Source organism: Argopecten irradians, chromosome 12 (genome assembly GCF_041381155.1).
Source record: "Argopecten irradians isolate NY chromosome 12, Ai_NY, whole genome shotgun sequence".
In the NCBI taxonomy this organism is placed as follows: Eukaryota; Metazoa; Mollusca; class Bivalvia; order Pectinida; family Pectinidae; genus Argopecten; species Argopecten irradians.
Genome location: NC_091145.1, coordinates 18770472 through 18786361, shown reverse-complemented (window position 1 = coordinate 18786361; position 15890 = coordinate 18770472). Strand labels below are relative to the sequence as shown.

Genomic DNA, 15890 nt, shown 5'->3' with positions numbered 1-15890 from the left:
TTCACAATCATAGTATTCAGCAAACTCGTGTTGAGTGTTTTAATTCATGATGTCATGAATAATCAAGAAGCTGTTAGCTGTGATATGGTTGCGCATGCTGAAACAGATGGCTATGATTTGTTGGGTATTCCAGAACTTGAAGTGAGCGCCATGCCTCAGTTTATTTTGATGCTAGAGAACCTAGTTAGTCCAGCACTCATTCATTGGGACAAGTGAACCTTTCATGATATTTGTTTAGTTTCGTATTCCCACCAAATTTAGTTTTGGATGAAATTGTTATTAACTACACATATAATCTTATCATTTATGTATTTTTTTATATTTATGCATAGAAACTTATGAATATTTTCATATAGAAATTTACTTCGAAAAAAATGTAATATATTTTCGTACTAATTGCTAGCTCTGTATCAATGGCGGCATAAAGAAGCTAAAACCTCCTTCAACAATCGGTTGGTAATTTATGTGTCAATCACGTTTGGAATAACATTGAAGCTTTAAATAGCAGAAGTGTTTCACAATCATAGTATTCAGCAAACTCGTGTTGAGTGTTTTAATTCATGATGTCATGAATAATCAAGAAGCTGTTAGCTGTATAACCAACTGTCTATGGTTGCGCATGCTGAAACAGATGGCTAAAGTCAGATGTTTCTGCTAAAGTGGATATTTCCTTTTGGCCGAGTAGGCCTACCGTCCAAGTAGATCTTGATGTCTGCGTTGTTATCCTGCGACGTCAGCGTCAATTTCTCTAGATCCTTATAATGTAGATGTATCATAAACTGCAGGTCCGTAAGGATTTATACTTGAAATAATGACTTTAACCAACGGTCGAACCAGTTGTTCCGAATAAACGAAAACGGCCCAGGTCTTTTTTTGTGTTTTTTTCATGGCCGAAAATGAACCACCATATTTTGTTATTTTCCTTCAATGTGTATAGCCATTTTCCCAAAAAGTAAAATGTACATGTATATATAGATCTATTCCTGAAAATTCTATACTCAGTATCAACAATACTTTCATGTTTCAATCTTTTGTTTTTCATTATCAGACTATGGTAATTAAATTTTAGGATTTTCATCGTCTATTATCTGAAAAATGTGCTATGATTTGAAATTATTATAATCATCAACTAATTATAATTTCCTGCCTGACTGTGTACATGTACCAGGTTCAATTACTTATGCCCTTTTTATAGGCCTACATGTACTTCAAATTGATACATTTTGTATTTGTCTAATTATAATTGTCAAATAGCTAAGCTAGCTATAGTTGCACATGTATACCTAGCTACTGTTGTAGCAGAAAAGATATCACCTTCATTCAATCAGATGGGGATATCTTTTCTGCAACAACAGTAGCTTATGTATATAAACCAAATACATAAATAAATATTACATATATATACACAATGACACCCAGTAACACTGTATATAGCCTCTGGGCAATTTACTATTTAATATACATATATATGTAATTATGTATATATATCTTGAACTCATTCCTTCCTGTCTTCAGATTTCTAAAGGCCTATTCACATCGATATCATGGCTCTCAGTTTAGACGACAAGATTTTGGGAGAGAAGGTAAACAACTACTGTAGCAGTAGTGAGGATGAGGGAGATGAGGAGGACAACAGAGGCTCAGACCCAGAGGAAGACGAAAGGAAAACCATAAAGGGACCAAAGTTCATTCCAGAACCAGAGATACAGGAATATCAGGGATATTCTACTAATGTAATCAACTGTCTATTTACCTAGGATCAAACCCTCAAAAATCTAGATGGAAGCATATGTTTACCTAGACAATTAGCTAGTCAAATAGTTTCTTTCTGAAAGTATGCTTTCATTTTTATCTTGTACATTTTGTAAGTGAAAAAGTATGAATTTTAGTGAGTACATGTACTTGAAGATGCATACAGGTTCAAAATGGTCTCAAAGAAAAGAAATTAGAAAACTACCTTAATTTTATCAGATGATTTAATGGTTGGCATTATATAAGATCTGATCCATATGTATATTTAGTTATAGATACAAATGTTCAGGAATTGTTTTAAAAGGAATAATCATACCTTGCCTCCACTCCCAACTGTCAGAAGTTGTTCAGAGCTACATCATTGCAGCTAGAATTGTTTATGCTTGCTTCTGTCAATTAAGGCAGTGGGAAGGAGAAGGGGAGGACACTGTCTTTCCCATTCTGAAAAATTATCAGTCATTGATTTATGACATCTCTGAGATCTCTCTCAATTTTGTTTCAGACGGGTCCAAAGGGTGTAATTAATGACTGGAGAGAATTCAAGCGTTTAGAAAGTGAAAGGAGGGAAGCGCAGGAAAAGGAAAAGTTAGCATTGATGAAAAAATTGTCCATGACTTGTCGATCTCATGTAAGTGAATGATACAGAACTTGCTTAGTTGGTGTGTTAAGCTGTTAAACTAATTATCATGGCCCAAATATTCTTGTCATAATTCTACCATGACTGTTCAAAACATTCCATTTACACCATTTCAAATATTCAAACAAAATTATAAGCATATATCTAACTTTAGATTAGATAATCAGTCCAATTTGATAGCGATATCAAAATGATGTTCGAATCAGTCTGGACTGAGTTTTAGATAGCATATTATGTAAATTTCTGTGTAATAAAAACAGTATAATGTAACACTATCTTCTTACGAGTAAAGTCACAAAAAAGGCATGAATTAATCTAGAATGGTGTTTTTATATCAAACTTCTGCCATAACAATGCAAACACGGCACAGTTCTTGAGTAAAAATTAAATATGGACGGTTATCAGTTATGTTATATTGGAGTAACAGTACGGAACTTATACCGAAAATAATATGTATATCTGTATTGTTGCCTTTGAATCTTTATCCATAATGTTTACTAAAATGCATAAATAATCAATGATATTTCTGATGTATAATTCTAAATTACAGTATAAGTGCAGATATACATTCAATATATCAAAATTATACTAAATCCTTAAATCATTATACATTGTATTCATTGTCGATCCTTTTGTATATCATACCGAGATTTAAATAGTATGATATATGAACATTCATCGTATAATCCAAAAAGTAACCACATAAAGTGTTAAAATGAAAAATGAAATTACTTGTATACAGGCATTATAAATAGATATAATATCTTGTACCTTTTTAAAAATATACTTAGTGATATTTAAATAAGTATATTTAATGTGGTAGTGCTGTAACCCTTCATATATGACTATTCATGTAGATTCGAATCGGTGAAAATACATGCTTAGAATTCTTACTAATACCTTAGCTGTAATTGCAGTACTTGACTGGAATAGTTTTTAAGGTTAAACCTTTAGTTGAAATAGTTCTTAGAACCAACACACAACACAATGTTTGTAATGATCAATCATCAGTGTGTGCGTACATCAAGCATCACACCCTTGATGCTTTAATCAAGGGTTTCTTTAATTGTCACGTAAAATTTCATTTTACAGTCACAAACTTTGCAATTCACAATCTATCAGAGATAGAGACTATGGGAAAATATGATCTAATTAAAGCTTATTCGTTGCTGAACTCCTCGACAAAAAAAAACAAAACTTTTATTTCTGTGTGGATTTTCTTTCATAAATATACGAAGATACCAGGAATTAGAGCATAAATTAGAGTATTTGAAACATCAAATTTCACATTTTTAGTTATTTACATTCGAGCCAAAGTTATTGTACGATTAACTTCACTCAAAAGTAGTCATAAAAAATAGTTGATTGGCTTTTCCTGTGATCGTCGATATAAGTGATAGCTCATAAGTTATAGTACAGCTATAAGCCACGGACTATTATAACGTCGCTTCCGGTTTAGGGCTAGAAAATATGCATAATCAGGCGGTCAGAAAATTTGACCTCAATATCGACGGCTTACAGGTTATTCCGGTCGTGCCCGACACGGAGAGGTTTCTACACATGCTAATAAAGTCATTTCCAGCATTAACTGAAATTATCATTTTTGACTGCACAGATCCTTTAATAGAAACAAATAATGACTAGTCTTTCATAAAATTAATCTTCAAAGTAAGCCATTATTCAATCAATTTTCAAAAAAATATCAGTAGAAACCAACACAGTTTTAATCATTTCAGTCAGCATTTAATTTGAAGTAAGTGAAATAGAAGTCTAAAAAAGGGGGAGAAGCTCTAATTGGGTCGAATATGGTACATAGAAAATATCATGATAGTTATAATGGTCGTGATAGATTTTGAATTGGATAATTTTACTTTCTGATATCTGTACACCTGTATTGTGCTCCGTTGTTCAAAACTATGATTCATTTATCACATCGTTATGTAAATCTCAATGACCCACTATATATATATAAATGGGACAAGGAAGTAATTCCAACCGTGTGGACAAAACAAAATTGTCAAATTTTCGAGGTGATTTGCCCCTTTATCAAGACAGACAAAAAGAACACGATTACATAATGGGATACGAACGGTAATGCGGGACAAATTAGAAAAATATTAAACTATATAGCAAAATGGAGCGCAATTTTCCCTTCAGCAAGTGGCAGCCGAAGGCCGGATCTACAAAAATGTATCCATGCTGTTCGGCAGAACGCTAAAATATGTATATATATGTTTATAGCTAACTATGGTTTAAGACGTTGTTAGCTTAATTATAATTTGAACAACCAGGCCCTATGATTGATGGATCTAATTGATTTTGGCAGAAGTGAAATTTATTGATAAAGTAAACATGATTGAATGATTAATTTACAGTTAGATGATGAAAAAGAAAAACAGAAAGATGAGGAACTTCTTCAGGAACTTGAAGAATTAGAGGATGATTTTTTGAAAGAATATCGAATGAAGCGTCTGGAAGAAATGAGGAAAGCTCTTCAGAATGTGTTAGTATTTACTTTATACCTGAAGTATATCACCCTTAGGTTTTAAAAGTTTTCATACACTTTTAAGGTTTCTTGAGTGTGTGTGACATCATACAAATTAAGTACTGTTTACCTCCCTTTATACAGTAGCTAAAATTGATTTGTTGGTGTATTTTCTTTTGTTATTTCATCAAAGGCATTGATTTGTATAGTTTGTACTTACAATAATGTACTTATTAAAAATTTGTCTTTTTTCCATGTAAACAGGCCAAAATTTGGAAGCGTTGTAGATCTGAACTCCGACAGTTTTGTGGAAGCCATTGACAAAGAACTTCCACAAGTCACAGTTATCATTCATTTGTATGAAGATGTAAGTTGCCAAATATATATAAAATGTCAAAATTAAAAGTTTTAGCCTGGTATGTGAATATTTTATATTATCACTAAATACAATCATGGTTAATATAAAAAAAACAAAGTAGACTGTAGTTTATCACATTTTAGTATAAAGGTGAACAATCATGCATGGTTTCATTTATTTTAATATTTTCCTCTTCAGAAGGTGCCGGCATGTGAGGCAATGAATGGATGTTTAGCTTGTCTGGCCAAGGACTATCCTTCGGTAAAGTTCTGTAAGATCAAAGCATCAGAGACCCAGCTGAGTATTAAGTTTGTAAGTAAACTTGATATACCTACCGTATTCGCAGTAATTAGCGCCCCTCCCCCTATAAGCGCCCATTTCCTTTTATGGAGAAGAGTTGAAGTTGTATAAATGTCCCCATCCTATGGATTTAACAATGTTTTACATCATGTGATGCTCTAACATCAGCATTGTATCCCATATTACATGAACTTGGGAGTCTTTTATATGTGAATCATGACATGATAATGCGTCTCAAAGGATAAAAGACATACGCATGTTTACTGTAGCAGATTAATGTACCATGATACAGAAAGATTAAAAATATTGCTGACTTTTTTCACCCACAACTTACATTTTGGTTCATTAGTAAGCGTCCCCTTTGTTACAATTATTTAAGCACCCTGGGTGCTAATTACGGTGAATACAGTATACGGTGGATGCCACTTACTGTCACCTCTATTAATGTTGCATTTTGTTTATTATAACTTTTTCTTGATTTTTCCTCTATACATTCTTTGCAACTTTAACAGAGATGTACAAAACTTTCATGTAAAAATCTATGTTTAGTGGGTTAATGCCATCAGAGAAGTCATTTGTCAATCATTTAATGTAGCTATATAGCTAGGATATTTTCATATATTTTACCATAAAGAAAATGATAGATTTATCATCAAATTTCGTCACAAGATTTTAATTAACTTTATAAAACTATTTTCATTCCTGCTTTTCTGTTATTTCTAAATATCTTTCAATATACTTTATTGCAATGCAAAAAGTGCAGTCAGATAGAAAATAATCCTAAGACTTCAAAACTATTGTGTTTCAGGCAAAAATGGGTGTGCCAGCATTGCTAGCTTATAAAGGGGGAGAACTCATCGGGAACTTTGTTAAGTTGACAGAGGAGCTGGGCAAAGATTTCTTTTCTTCTGATGTAGAAAGTTTCCTGTATGAGTGAGTAGATCACACATCTGCAGAGAATTTGTTTCTTTAAAATTATTGAATTATTTGTTTCTTTAAGATTATTAAATTATTTGAAATTTAAACTTTTGAATCTAAACTATAAAATGGCTCAAAAGAGAGGATTTGTTTTAACTATTTTGAATAACTACCATGTTGTAGAAGCTCTCTACTTTTAAGCACACATTTCAAGCTAGTCAAAAGTTTTCAATGGTGACTGTCTATCTTGGTCACTCTAATTGTTGAGGTAATATGTACTACTATGGAGAATTATGGTTGATTTGTTGTAGTTTTGGACTGTTACCGTCAAACGACATTGTTAACCAGGCAATCAAGGATTCAAATACAGGAGAGCTACGGGGTAAACTCCAACAGGACGAGGACAGTGGTAGTGAATTTGAACTAGATTAACACCAAGGGGTGGGACCAGCAGCGTTTATATATATATGTAAAGTGCAATATTTACAGAGATCAGAGGTGTGGACTGAGAATGACCTTTGTATCTTCATTATGAATTTACTATAGAATGTAATAGTAAAGGGGAAAATAAGTGTACAACTAACTGTATTATACAGTTATTCTTTGTACTACGTGGCTTATTTCTTATACTTTAAGGTGCCATTAAAAAAAAGGTCAAACAATTTCATCAGAAAAAAAAATCTTCTGTTTGAGAATTTCCTTCTTTTGGAATTCAATTTTTAAACTTTAAGGTAAATGTTTTGAAACTATCAAGCATTATAATGTGTTGTTATTTGTCAATTAATCTGTTACACATTTGTTATGATTGGTCAATTAGTCGGTTACACATGTGTTGTAATTGGTCGATTAATCTGTTACACATGTGTTGTGATTGGTCGATTAATCTGTTACACAAGTGTTGTGATTGGGCGATTAATCTGTTACACAAGTGTTGTGATTGGTCGATTAATTGTTACACTTGTGTTGTGATTGGTTGATTAATCTGTTAGACATGTGTTGTGATTGGTCGATTTATCTGTTATACATGTGTTGTGATTGGTCGATTAATCTGTTAGAAGGAATAAGATATCTTATAGGAAGAGTGGTTTATGAAATTTTAGTTAAAAGGGACAACATGTACATGTCTGCCTACATAGAAAGAGGAGTTAATTTGCTTCCTTTATGGAAGTTAAGAAGGACATGGAATCTCCCTATGCTTGGGACTTTTATGGAGCTTCATTCTTCATTTCGCTCCATATCAAAACTAAAAGCAACACTTTAAATGAAGATTTACATGATTTTCTAAATTTGAATGTTGTATTCCATTTTTGAAAACAAGATGCCATAATACAGTATTTTTAATACCAATAACTGTGTCAAATTCCCTGTGATTTACTATCACCACACAAAAGATTTTTAAAAATTAGAAAAAATGAAGTGTATTGCAGAGCTTCAAAATACATTGTATGTGTATAATAGGCTAAGCATACCATGTATGTATCATTGATGAGATCAAACATCTCTGAAATCAACTGAAATTTAATGTAGTAAACCAACCCTCAAGTTTGAGGAAACTTATTGTTGAGCAGACTCTGAAAATAACAACACTCAAATCTAAGGTTAGAAACCAATGCCAAAATCTATGGAAATTTATTATTGAGCAGGCTCAGTAAAGTTGCTAGAAAAAATAAATGTGTTATCGAGCAGGCTTCGGAATTATACACTAACCCTCAAATATAGGGAAATAATAGGAGCGGGTTCTGTTAAAATTAACTGTTAATGAATGGAGTTGAAACTCATTTGTCAGTGTGCAAGCTGTAAGATAAGAAAAAAGAGGTGATTGTTTAGTTATATCATTTGAAGAAGAAAATGAAAAGAACTGAATAAGTTTGTGGTTTATTTATATATTTGATAACATTATTTATTGTAAATGTCAATTTTGATATTGTTTAAATGTTTATACATTGTACATACTGATTACATACATTTAGTAACATCCCTTGCATTTATAGCGTGTCTGAAACAATGGTGTATCTTAAGATTTTTGTTAAATATCATTTTAATAATCTATATTACTTTTAACTCATTGACCCCTAAAATTCACAATGAACTCTGCTAGCCTTTGAATTAGAAAAGTTCAAATGTGTCTTCAGGGAGGAATGAGCTAAAGCAGTAAACAAGACCATTTTGTTTATTTTTATATGTTTGATATTGTGTTTAAAATGGAGGATGAACACATTTATGTTAATCAAAATGTATTTTGTTGGTAAAATTGTTGTCAGTAATTCTGATCTCTTGGTATCGTTTCAATAGTTTTCTGACAAAAATTTGATTTTTCTGGGAAAATTATACTGTGAATTTACGAAAACTTCTTTCATTTCCAATGAGACATTTTATCATTTTTGTTTTAATAAACAATATACATATTCATGTTGATCAATATCTTGCTCATTATTTTTCCTCAGTGGGCCCAAAATCAAGACAATGGTGCATTTAGACTCTCGTGCACATATGACCAGGTATTGGGCAAAGAGTAGCGTGATCTAGTCATTTCAGTCTAGCATAGTGTTGTATACTTCAGCAATGCTGAAATAACATCAGCTGTCGATCTTTGACTTTCATTTTGAAGCCACTTCCTACACATTTAACACGTTTGTGTACTTGTGCTACCTGGCCATTTGTCTGATTAAAAGCTGACAATGTACACCTCATACTAGTCATCGAAAACTTGATTCAAGAAATATTTACTTGATGTGTTACAATATCATTTCATAAATCATGTGGAAGAAAATGTTTAGAAATACCAACCTTTCAAAGTTTACAGCAGTTTTGGATAGCTCTAGCTAGCTAATTGTGCATCATTGAAAACCACGAGTCACCACTCTCTCTCTGGCCACAAACTATACAGCATTGACTTGTGGGATAGGACATTGAACACCGGATCTGTCAATCTTTCCTAAAACTTAAAAAGAATTGACGGGCCTTACCAAGATCAGATGTTAAGTAGCATGCTAGACCGTTTTCGATTATACGGTTTGGCTGGTTGGACCTAGTTGTTCGTTTATTAATTAAAGACGGACCTGGTGATTTTACATTGTTTCAGACGAGCCTTGGCAAAGCCCTCACAGGCCTGTATCAAAAACTGCAGGTCCGTCAGGATTTATACTTGAAATAATGACTTTAACCAACGGTCGAACCGGTTGTTCCGAATAAACGAAAACGGCCCTAGTGCTATAATCTCATTAATTAGAATGTAATCAAGTAAAACTTCCAACAATAATACCTGATTACAGTATGTGTTTGGGCCAAGTGGTTAATGTGTTTCAATTGCATCACTGGCCTTTCAACTCAGGGTTTCAAATTCGAATTACATGTTAGGTTGTTGCCATGTACTGACTTTTCCACCTAAACCTTGCACGTCCCGAATTGACCCAGAATGTTAATAGGATGTGAGTAATACACAGCATACAGTAAAACCTGCTATAAAGGACACTTCTGTACAAAGGACACCTGCTTATAAGGACGTTTTGCTATATCGCTTTGGTGTTCTGTCATGTGTGACTCTAAAAGAATTGATGCCTTATTTTCATTTTCCCAAAATCATGGCCATAAGAATTGTTTTTGATAGAGAGACCACACATCTGTCTTTAATTTATTGAAATCTACTCATTAAGAAGCAGTATGATGACTAATTAGCAATATTTACATTTCATTCAATGTTATTTGCCTCTACATACTGACCTTGACCTTGACCTCAGTCTGAACACCCTGACATCAAAGAAATGTCAAAGTTCACATCAATAGTATACTATTATAAGGAAAACTACAACAAAACTAGAATAATGTTTTAACAAGCATATTTAATTATCACAGTAGGTCGGATTTGTTTTTGCATTCACAATTTTTAATTGAGATGAAGTTAACTTTCTGTAGGACGATGCTTAACAATTTCATATACATCTCTGTTTAACATAAAACAATACATATGTAAATATATATATACAAATGCTTTTCCAATATATATATAAATGGGGTACATGATGAACATGATCTTATGCCAACAGGATTCGTGTTCATAACGGCATACTAAAATAATCTGTGTACGTTGTAGATAAACATACAAAGCTAGTATAGTACAACATAGCCACAGCTGATAAAGTATGTAAGGGGGCAATTCATATATCAGATAATCAAACGTATTAACTGTACATTAGGAAAACACGTTCTGAAATAGATAGATAACATATAGATTATAGAAACGTTTGCTTTAAAGCTTATATTGTTATCGTTTAGGTTTAAACGGTTACTGTAAATAAACTTTCTTTCGTGGCTATATTAAATGTCGCGATTTCCATTTCACAACAAGTTCGCGAAGAATAACATTGCGGATTTAAAAATTGGATAGACATTAATGTTAATTAAAAAAACCCACCAACGAGGTACAATTTCAACAGGCCAAATTAAACCTTTGTATCAACAAAAATACATAATGTTTAAGTAATTAGACATATCAAAGAAACAATTCAACAAAGGATGACAACTTATTGAAAATTGCTCGTGCCCTATCCGGGCCTCGAACTCACGATCTAATCATGGTTCGCGTTCAAACGAGTTTTCCAGCTAGGTGACCACAATGCAATCTGACTGATGTCTCTTTCGTCTTACTAATTATCTGTTAAAAGAGTGTTAACGTTTGTTTATCGATTTTCTTAATGTGATGCTGTTACAATACTGTTATATATTAATATATCAGACTGTTCTTTGACTGATTAAAGCACAAAGGAAAAGATTGAAAGATAGCTGTACGATTTTAATTTAGAAACTAATGGGAATATCGCTTTGTATGTATTAATAATAAGCAACAATACTATATACATAGAATGTATCCGTTTTAATTTTGAACACTTTATATATATATAACTATTTTCGGTATTGAAATCGATTTAATGGCGAAAACAAACAAAACAAATCAAACAATATCAGGAGAAATTTGAAAGATCTGCTTTTAACCGCTATGTTTGCAATATATTGATAGCCATCTATGGAAAATCGTAATTAACAAATTTCATTATCAATATAAGCTATTGTAAGAACATATGAATCGATCGTTTTTGTTTGTTTATTCAAATATAACGAAAACAAGAGGCCCAAGAGGCCTTGACGGTCACCTGAGTGCTGCTACAGAAAAGCATTGCAAAGTTGGTTCAAATCTGTAAAAAAAGTATTTATGAATTAGAATAAACTTTATAGTTGAATATTTAAGAATTTTATTTTTTGTTTTTCATTATGATAGTGTATTATGTTACCAAACCTTATGCTTAAAATTCCAATTTGCTTTGCCAACGTTAAACAACAAAAACCAAACTAGAAGTCAGTCAGTGTCAGTAATTTTATAAATTTCACTTTTTAATCTATGAAGATTATTAGGTTCCATTGAACTTGTGAATTCAGAAGAAGATTTTTGAAATTTTAGCCATTTTGACATTTTGGCCGCGGCCCTCTGGTCCCTGGGAGTCAGCCAGGATCAATATGGATACGGTATTAAAATGCTATTTCAGGCTAATAATTCTAACCCAGTTTGACTCATTTCCTATTAAAACTAAGCAAATAATGTTCATAAATGTGTTTTCCTATATAAACTATAGTATATAGTAAATTTGACTCCCTCCCCAGGGGAAAATCTGAGATCCCCGGGCAAGGAAATTCACACATTTTGTAAAGGGCCTTAAGACCTTTCAATCTATGAAGAGTATTTGATTTCATCGAATCTGTGAATTCAGAATAAAGATTTTTGAAAAGTTTGCAAATTGGACCCTTTTTAGCCCCGTCCCTCTGGCCCCTAGGGGTCGGCCAGGACAAATATGGATATGATGATAAAATGCTATCTTAGGCTAAATATTCTAACCCAATTTGACTAATTTCCTATGAAAAATAAGCAAATAACATTCATGAATGTGTTTTTCCTATATAAACTATAGTTATCTTGACCCCCTCCCCAGGGGGAAACAGGAGGCCCCAGTGTCATATAATTCACAAGTTTTGTAAAGGACCGAAAAACCTTTCCGTCTACGAAGAATATTTGATTCTACAATTTCCAGAATTTCAGAAGAAGATTTTTGAAGTTTTAGCCTATTTGACCCCTTTTGGCCCCGCCCCTAAGGCCCCTGGGAGTCAGTCATGGAAAATTTGTTAATAGAATTCAATGGCCATTTCATAGGGATAATTCTGACAACATTTGACTAATTTTCTATTATAAATGACCAAATAATGCTCCAAAATGTGTTTTCGCTATATAAACTATAGTAAACTTCCCCAGGGGGAAACCTGAGGCCCCAAAGTCATATAATTAACAATTTTTGTATTTGGCCTTGAGGCCTTTCTATCTATGAGGGTATTTGATTCTACCACATCTGTGAGTGGAGAAGAAGATTTCTGAAATTTTAGTCAATTTTACCCTTTTTGGCCCCTCCCACAGCCCCCTGGGGGGCGAGGGTCATACAATTCACAATTTTGATTGGCCATATGCCTTAGAAGGTTTGTGCAAAATTTCATTGAAATTGCTACAGCGGTTTTTGAGAAGAAGTCGAAAATGTAAATTGTTTACGAACACACGACAGAAGACGCACGACGACGGACAAAAGGCGATTAGAATAGGTCACTTGAGACTTCGTCTCAGGTGACCTAAAAGATAATTGGTAATTATTTATTCACAATTTTAGTAAATCAATTGATGGATTAATCTTAAGAAGAAACCTATGTTATTCTGGGTTTGCTTTCATCCTTCAAATTAATTTGATTTGATGAAATCTTCATTTCAGCACAAAGGCACGACTGATTTAATCATTGTCAGTATAACGTGGATTTGGCGGCATGCTTCAGTGAGATAGCGTTATAAATAAGGACAAGAGTTAACACAAGGCGACGCAACACAAATATACAGCAGCCTCCCAAAACAAACTGACATCCAAAACACACTATCGCAAGGAAATACAACACTAACATACCGAAGCCTCCCAAAACACACTATCACAATGCGACACAACACAAAAATACAGCAGTCTCCCAAAACACACTGACATCCACACACCCAAACACAAATATACCACAGCCTTCCAAAAAACACTGACATCCACACACCACAACACAAATATACCACAGCCTCCCAAAACAAACTGACATCCACACACCCAAACACAAATATACCACAGCCTTCCAAAATACACTGACATCCACACACCCCAACACAAATATACCACAGTCTCCAAAAATACACTGACATCCACACACCCCAACACAAACATACCACAGCCTCCCAATCATACTGACATCCACACACCACAACACAAATATACCACAGCCTCCCAAAACATACTGACATCCACACACCACAACACAAATATACCGCAGCCTCCCAAAACATACTGACATCAACACACCCCAACACAAATATACCGCAGCCTCCCAAAACATACTGACATCCACACACCCCAACACAAATATACCACAGCCTCCCAAAACATACTGACATCAACACACCCCAACACAAATATACCACAGCCTCCCAAAACATACTGACATCCACACACCCCAACACAAATATACCACAGCCTCCCAAAACATACTGACATCCACACACCACAACACAAATATACCACAGCCTCCCAAAAATACTGACATTCACACACCACAACACAAATATACCGCAGCCTCCCAAAACATACTGACATCCACACACCACAACACAAATATACCACAGCCTCCCAAAACATACTGACATCCACACACCACAACACAAATATACCACAGCCTCCCAAAACATACTGACATCCACACACCCCAACACAAATATACCGCAGCCTCCCAAAACATACTGACATCCACACACCCCAACACAAATATACCGCAGCCTCCCAAAACATACTGACATCCACACACCCCAACACAAATATACCACAGCCTCCCAAAACATACTGACATCCACACAGCACAACACAAATATACCGCAGCCTCCCAATCATACCGACATCCACACACCACAACACAAATAAACCGCAGCCTCCCGAAACATACTGACCATATACCCCAACACGCACATACCGCAGCCTCCCAAAACTTACTGACATCCACACACCACAACACAAATATACCGCAGCCTCCCAAAACATACTGACATCCACACACCACAACACAAATATACCGCAGCCTCCCAAAACATACTGACATCCACACACCAACAAATATACCGCAGCCTCCCAAAACATACTGACATCACACACCACAACACAAATATACCGCAGCCTCCCAAAACATACTGACATCCACACACCCCAACACAAATATACCGCAGCCTCCCAAAACATACTGACACACACACCCCAACACACACATACCGCAGCCTCCCAAAACATACTGACATCCACACACCACAACACAAATATACCGCAGCCTCCCAAAACATACTGATATCCACACACGCCGTGCATTGTACATAGTGACCACCGTCATTAGATGACCCTAGCAGGACGTTAAACCTATCTAACCAAACCAATCAGCCGATGTATTGATCGGATACGTATATTGTGGACATAACATTGTCAAATTATCGAAACAATTGGAACCAATCGATCGGTAGGCAAGGACCGGGCGAGAATATTAATATACAGCAACGACAATTTCCTGTTTCCTGTGCTTGATGAAAATGTCAGTACCGCATAGCGTGGTGTCGGGTGCCACACAAACCTAGTTTTAACAGATAATCTGTTAAATTAAATAAATGTATCCTTATTTGGAACCTGTAATGTATATAAACAAAGAAGGGGATATTTAAATTATTTGTCTCACGCAAAAAATAATTATTAAATGTTCTAATTTATTGCTATTCGCCAATAGTTTCGGGAATTTTGTAAATTACTGAAACACATAAGCATTAGCACCGTCAAACACAAACTTTATACATGTATGTAAATATATGTATATAGTTGATTAAGATTGAGTCCAAGTGTTTTCGTTCTTCTAGAACACGTCAGAGTAATGCCAAAATATTTAAAAAGACATAATTTACAAAATGGACAAATAACGTAGCGAAAATCTAATGTGAATGAACTTGCGACGTTTTAATGACACATATAACACGCAATGGACGGTTGCCTTCGTTGTAATTCAAAATTATGCTTTAAACATTAAGCCACGCTACCCTGCTTAAATTAGTTAAAGCTTCAAACAGTGTTTTTATATGGCTCTGCAAATCTGCAATACAGAAGGGAGATTAACATGAATATATTTTTGTGTTATGGAGATATACACTTGTAACATAAAAAATCTGAGAGTATGATGAGAATCGATTATTGTGTTATATCCATAACATTAAAAATATATTAAAATCATTCCTTATAATTCAATTTACTAAAGATAGTCTCTTCTGAAAATAAATTAATTTTGGGACTTTTTTTTTCTATAAAATA

The 15890-nt window shown here is 34.1% G+C and overlaps 1 protein-coding gene across 1 annotated transcript; it reads left to right on the top strand.

Annotated features, from left to right (window-relative positions):
* The first annotated feature begins 389 nt into the window (after window positions 1-389).
* Window positions 390-8865, top strand: LOC138335863 (phosducin-like protein). The gene is made up of 8 exons (XM_069285028.1): window positions 390-452; window positions 1516-1733; window positions 2255-2380; window positions 4765-4892; window positions 5139-5241; window positions 5431-5544; window positions 6341-6465; window positions 6762-8865. The coding sequence occupies exons 2-8, from the start codon at window positions 1545-1547 to the stop codon at window positions 6880-6882; spliced, it is 906 nt and encodes a 301-aa protein (XP_069141129.1). The 5' UTR covers window positions 390-452; window positions 1516-1544; the 3' UTR covers window positions 6883-8865.
* Window positions 8866-15890: the final 7025 nt, after the last annotated feature.